We start from the raw sequence: 6,350 nt of genomic DNA on the forward strand, positions 1-6,350 counted from the left end.
TGTGGGTGTGGGGGATGAAGGTATATTTAGGCCTGGGGGGATCCTGCCGTGGAGTTTAGGGGTCTGTGCTGATCACATTTCACGGTGTAAGCTGGAGGACTAAGCAGGGTGCAGGTGTACGGGGCTGTCCAATAGCCGAGGAAAGTAAGTCACTGCGAAGCTGGAAAAGAGCGGTCTGAACTAGCCTGCAGCTGGACGGGCCGGAGGAGACAGACAGACAGAGACACACACAGACAGCGAGCACGTCAAGGGGAGAATAACCGGCGTGTGAGAACAGACACCAGCATAATACGTGCGTGTGGCAGGGAGGTTACAGCTGCACTGCCCCGGGCGCGGCCCGCCTGCAGCTGACAGCATCCAGCGCTGCCTGCCTCTGGCCTTAACGAAGAGTTAGACCGGTCCGGCGGGTCCGGCTGTGCGGAGTGGGCTGTGCCCCACAGCCGCTGGGGGGGAGTGTGGGCTATGGGGGGCTATATCCATGGGGGGAAGGCTGTGCCCCACAGCCGGTGGGGGGGTCGGGCTAGGGGGGTTATATCCATAGCCGAGGGGTGGGAGCTGTGCCCCACAGCCAGTGGGGGGGTCGGGCTATGGGGGGTTATATCCATAGCCGGGAGGGAAAGGGGGGCTGTGCCCCACAGCCGCTGGAGGTGCGGCAGGAAGCGGCGGGCGGAGCTGTTCGCTGCCCCGGGCGGTTCGCTCCGCTCCGGTCCCTCCCACCCACACACTCCCGGCGCCACAAGGTGAGTCTGCTGCGGGCGGGGCCCGGCCTGGGCCTGGGCCGGCGCCGCCCCGTCCTCCCCCGGCCCGGCGCCGCCCTGATCCCGGCCGGGGTCCCAGAGCGCAGGGCAGGCCCGGCCTGGCGCTGCCGGTCCGGTCCAGCTGCTGAGGGGGCGGCGCGGCTCGAGCCGGATCGGCCCCGGGCCCTGCGCAGCGGTCGAGGCCTGGAGCGTCCGTCCCCTTCCAGCGGCCAGGAGCAGCCGGGCCCGGGGCCGGCGCCGCGCCGCTTTGACGGGAAATCTCGGCCCTTGGTTTGAAACAAAACGGGCGGGTCGGCGAAGGGGGAGGCGGCCGCAGGCTGCAGGCAACCGGGGCTGGCGCCTTCCCACTTCGGATCCCCCGTGCACACCTCAACCGAACCGAACCCGGCCAGCCCCACTCCTGGCACGGTGCTGGGGGGCTGGGGCTGGGGAGGCGGGGGCCAGCTCCCCATCTCAGACCCCGCCCCCCAGCTCCCCATCGCACAGACAGCGCCCCCCCAGCTCAGACCCCCCCCCAGCTCCCCATCGCACAGACACCGCCCCCCAGCTGGCCCTCACCTTCTGGCTAAGGATTCATGAACAACCCAAGGAGGCGGCCACTAGCCCCCACAGAGAGACCAGCTGCAGCCCCCCCTCAGTCAGGCACAGAGGGTGTTGGTGGGGCAGGGTGGTGGAAGGTTTCACTGCTGCTGCCTTGGCCTGTACCTGCCTCATGCTAAGAGGGCTTCAGCCTCCTCTGAGGCGGCTCACTTAATACAGCAGCATGCAATGGGTCCTTGTCCCAAGTGTGTGTTGCATGGCCCTTAAATTGTAGGCAGGCTTGTGTTCCCAGACCGCAAGCCTCTCTCCATGACAGCTGCTGCGTGGTCTGCGTTTCCAGGCTGCCAGAATTCCTAGCCACGAACTCGGATTTCAGTGTCCTGCTAAACTGGTCGGGCTGTTTCTCCCAGCTGAATAATCCTGCCCCCTCACACACACAAGTTCAGGTGTTTCTAGAGAAACCCATTGTTTCATGTTACCCTTCTAGCCTGCTGCCCGATTACAAATGTAACTGTAACCTATTTCAGAGCAGGCGAGTTCTAATTCATTACAGGAGGCTGGTAGTCTTAAGTGGGTTACCTGGCTCCCCATTTTTTTCCATTGCTCTAATTTTCCAGCCCAGTGTCTGTGGATACCGGGGAGCCTTGTCATTTTATGTTAAGAAATACACATTGAAGTCAAATACAAATGGTACAAGGTCGGGTGTTCGAGTTTCTCCTGCAAACAGAGAGGTGCTGTCTAGGCTGTACATGGTCTTTGCTGACAAACTGTATCTAACATGGGAATGTCATGAAATCAATCATTTTAGACATGACGGGCGACCGACTTTTACTGTTGGTAAAAGCTCTGAGTGACTGAAATACTGATGCCGCTACTGACTTAACTGCGGTGGAAGTAAGGGCCTCTCTGTATGCACAGCACAGCAACTATCAGGGCAAGCGTTCCTGCTCGGCTCTGCCGCTGTGCCTCTGCTGAAGCCTGGAGCAGACCGCTTCTGTGGCTGAGAGGAGTTCAGTCTTCGTGGACTTAGGGCCCAGCCTCCGAGCAGGAGGCCAGTCAGTGCTCACGCGGGTTTTGTGACATGGATGCACAGCTGCCACGAACTGGCCTGAGACCCAGCCAGTCGTTTCAAACAAGCTACAGAAGAGCCAGCAAAGAGAAACATTTCATTCACTGCAGGCCTGGGAGGACCTGGAACCCGTGACCCGGGCTGAAAAGTTCCGGTGCCATTGTCCCTCACTTGAGTGACTCGCTGCCCCCACGGCTAAGTGTTCTGTCGGCGCTGGACCTGTAAGAGGGTTGGGCCTATGGCTTGTCTGATCTGTCTCCTTGTGTTTGGTGTTCTAGGTTCTCCTCGCTCCCCAGCCTTAACGAAGCAATGCTTCGGCTCCAGCTCTTAACGTGGGACGCCAAGGACACGCTGCTACGGCTCCGGCACCCAGTGGGGGAGAATTACTCCGCCGCGGCCCGTGCACACGGAGTTCGGGTGCAGCCTGAGGCTCTCAATAATTCTTTCCATCAGGCATACAAAGCCCAGAGCACGCTCTTCCCCAACTATGGCCTGAGCAAGGGGTTAAGTTCCAAGCAGTGGTGGGTAGATGTTGTCAAGCAGGCCTTCAGACTCTCTGGTCTCCATGAAGACAGGGTCCTTGACCCCATTGCAGAAAGTCTCTATCAGGAGTTCTGCAGTGCACAGAACTGGGAGTTGTTACCCGACGCCAGGGAGACTCTGAGGCAGTGCCACCAGCTGGGCATCCGCATGGCCGTAGTCTCCAACTTCGACAGGAGGCTGGAGAAGATTCTGTCTCACTGCAACCTCAGGCACCATTTTGAATTTGTCCTGACCTCAGAGGAGGCCGGCTTTGCCAAACCGGACCAGCGGATCTTTCGCAAGGCACTGCACATTTCTGGGGTAGCCCCAGAGCAGGCAGCTCACGTGGGGGACAGTTATGTGAAGGATTATAGGGCAGCCAGAGCCGTGGGCATGCACAGCTTCCTGCTCACGAGGGCCGGGCATGCAAACAATTGGGAGACAGAGGTACCAAAGGAGCACATCCTGCCTTCACTTCCCCACTTGCTGTCTGTGATAGAGAAGGGCTAGCGGTGAATCTCTTGCTTCTGTGTTGAGATCGCCTGGGACAAAGCAGATTTCATACACCACCTCGTTAAAAAGAGGGATCAGTTTGGGGGGGAAGGAGGATGTGATTTGGTTCTCCACCAGGTGAATCAGGTTCTAAAGAGTAACTGCCTGCCCTGCTAGAGAGAGGAGGCAAAAGCAAACCCTTCTGAATTCAGTGAGCAGCACTTTCTAGCACCGTCCACACCAGAACATTAGTGATACAATATAATAAACTGCTGCAGCCACTCGGCACTTCTCTGCCACTTCCTTCCATAGCTCGCAGAGTAACGGGGGGGTCATGCCATTAGCATCATTTTACAGGGGGAACCTGAGAAACGGGGACCAGCCCGTCAGAGCGGAGAACAGAACTCGCGTCTCTGCCCAGCAGCCCGGCCATTGCAGCGTGAGGAAAGACAGCGTTTCTTGAACCCTGGAATGAACAGACAGAGCCAAAAGCAGAAATGGCTTCTGTGGGCCAGGTTCATTCCCCCTGGCCTAGCTCCCTGCCGGCCTGGGCCTGCTGCACTGCAAGGGGGATTGGTGCTTTGGGATGAGGGAGAAGGGGGTTCTGCCAGCAAGGAACGCTTTGGTGGGCTGCTGAGCTCAGCAGATCCCTGGCTGACCTGACAATAGCCTTTTCCCAGCCAGCACCTCCCACTTCTTGGTTGCTGTGGCCTGTAAGGCAGCCATTGCTCGCCCTTGTAGCCTCTCGCCACAGGCTGTCTCTGCACGAGGCCTCTGCCAGGGCCTGCTCTGGTAGAAGCTGGCCCATCACTTGGGGCCATTAGTGCCTCTGCCCTGGTGCTGGCAGAAAGTCCCATGGGCTTTCCCCCCCTTGCACAAAGATGACCTGGGGATGGTGATGACTCTGCTCCCAGTTAGGATTTTAGCAGAGCCCAGAGCGAACCACTGGCGTGCTGCATAGAGGGGAGCGCTGGAAACCAGAGCAGCCCAGCACTTGGGGACGTGCTGCTTCCCTGAGGCTGAGGGGAGCTTGGCTGTGAACAGAAAATAGCCAACGGCCCTTTCCCTGCCCAGACCCCAGCAGGGTTTTTTTTCCAAGGGCTGCACAGAGTGATCGCTGCAGTACTCCCTGTGACTGGGCGTGCAGCTGCCTGGAGATGCCCCAGCACAGTGCTGGGGAAAGCAGCTGCGGGGCTTGTCTAGGCAAACAGTTAGTGTGCAGCCAGCTGGGCTGAGAGTTGGCCCTGCAGTACCTGGCCAGGCAGACCCAGCTGCTGCATGCTAACGATTCTCTAGTGCGCACTGATCCCCTTTGAAACAGCAGCAGCTCAAAGTGCACTAGGGAAGTTAGCGCGCAGCAGTGAGGGGCACACGGTACCTGCCTGGCAGGCTAAACGTACACCGCAGCTTGCTGCAGAGTAACTGTCTGTCTAGACCAGCTCGCAGCGTGCAAGATTCAGGGGGTTAAAAACCAAGCTACTTACGTTTAAAAGGGGAGAAACCTGCCCAGGCCAGGGTCCCTATGTCTAACAACACCTGGGCCCCGGCCTCATTTTTAAAGCCCCTTTTCCTGAACCCACCCCACCTGAACCTAAACCTCCTCTTTATCAACAGGCTTTTCTATGGCACTCAGCTTGGTAGCACCTCTCAGGCAGCCGGGAATTTCGCCACACCCCTCTGAGGTCTGGGAGGGCAATCCCCAGGTTACAGGGGGGGAACTGAGGCACAGCGCTATTACGTGACTCATCCCATGAATCAGACAGCCTGACTGCATTTCAGGCTGCCGCTGTAACCCCTGCACGTCCACAAAGGCTGAGCAGATCACACATACCAGTGCTGAGTTCCCTCCCTCCAGGCTAGTGGTGGAAATCGATGCTTCAGTGTAAGGCACCCCTTTTCTGCCTGGCATAACGAGCCCCCACGTAGGCAGGTGTTCCTGGAGCCCCCAAGGCCCCATTAGCAGCAGAAGCAGCAGCTGCACTGGAGTTAAGGCTTCAACTCTGTAGAGATCGCTGCTGTATGTAGTAGAGAGAGCCTACAGCAGGGGGCCTGGTACGAGACCTAAGGCCTGAACTAAGTGAGCAAAATTCAGGCCCTGCTGCTATAAAGCAAATTTAGCAAGAGTCGGGCTATGAGCAAAAGGCCGGCCCTGTTGCAAAGCAGACGCTAGCTCACAAGTTCACTGGCTGGTACATGAACTTGGCCAAAAACACAGGCACCCCCAAGACGTACGAGGCATGGGGCATCAGGTATGCACATTCCAGAAGCAGCAGGTACCATAAACACAATACTGGGAGCTGGAACAGGAACACACCAGGACGGAAGGGCAGGATAGGCTGATGGATGAAAATGATTTGTTTGAACCAGCGGGTACAAGGTAAGGGTGGTAATACAAGGAAAGGGTCAGGGTAATATGGAACTTGTTTGTATTAGTGTATAAAAGAGGGGCTGCAGGAGGAGTGTCTGTGTCCAGCCTAAAAGGGAGCAGACTGTCCTGCCACTCACTGAGCCGTGTCCAATGTAATGGGTACACACGTGTTAGTGTCCCCATAGTCTACCAGGCACTAGGACCGTGCTTCACTAACAATAAACCAGGCTGAACCACTGAACCGAGCCTGTGGTCTTCTTGGATAGTTCAATCGAGGTCTCCTGGGCTGGCTACCTGGCCAGAGCACGCAGAGAGAATACACACAGCCAGCAACTGACAACACTATAATTTCACAGATATACAATAGAGAGTGGTCAAAGGGCTTAGGCCAAAGCAAAATTAGACGCAGTTCAGACAGCAGGACAAGATGGCAAATCCTGGATTGTTAAGGAGTTGTATTAACGCTGTGATCAATAAACATGTTTGCAGTTTTCAGGCTAAGATCAGGGTCATGCTTCAGGGCATAAGGTGATTTCTTGCAAAGGTCAGGAAGGATGGAGTGTTCCCCTGTAAGTGCAGTATTGTGCAGTTGGTCAGATGC

At 57.3% G+C, this 6,350-nt stretch overlaps 1 protein-coding gene across 1 annotated transcript; it reads left to right on the forward strand.

Moving 5' to 3' along the window:
• The first annotated feature begins 642 nt into the window (after positions 1-642).
• On the forward strand, positions 643-5,504 carry HDHD3 (haloacid dehalogenase like hydrolase domain containing 3). Its single transcript, XM_067561534.1, has 2 exons — positions 643-740; positions 2,646-5,504. Exon 2 carries the CDS (start codon positions 2,677-2,679, stop codon positions 3,397-3,399), a length of 723 nt encoding a protein of 240 aa, XP_067417635.1. The 5' UTR covers positions 643-740; positions 2,646-2,676; the 3' UTR covers positions 3,400-5,504.
• The last annotated feature ends 846 nt before the right edge of the window (positions 5,505-6,350 follow it).

Source organism: Emydura macquarii, unplaced genomic scaffold (assembly GCF_026122565.2).
Source record: "Emydura macquarii macquarii isolate MOO-44397 ecotype Brisbane River unplaced genomic scaffold, CSIRO-AGI_Emac_v2 contig_2417, whole genome shotgun sequence".
Classification (NCBI taxonomy): domain Eukaryota; kingdom Metazoa; phylum Chordata; order Testudines; family Chelidae; genus Emydura; species Emydura macquarii.

Coding starts and splice junctions, on each gene's coding strand:
- HDHD3 (XM_067561534.1), top strand. CDS start 2,677: ATGCTTCGGCTCCAGCTCTTAACGTGGGACGCCAAGGACACGCTGCTA.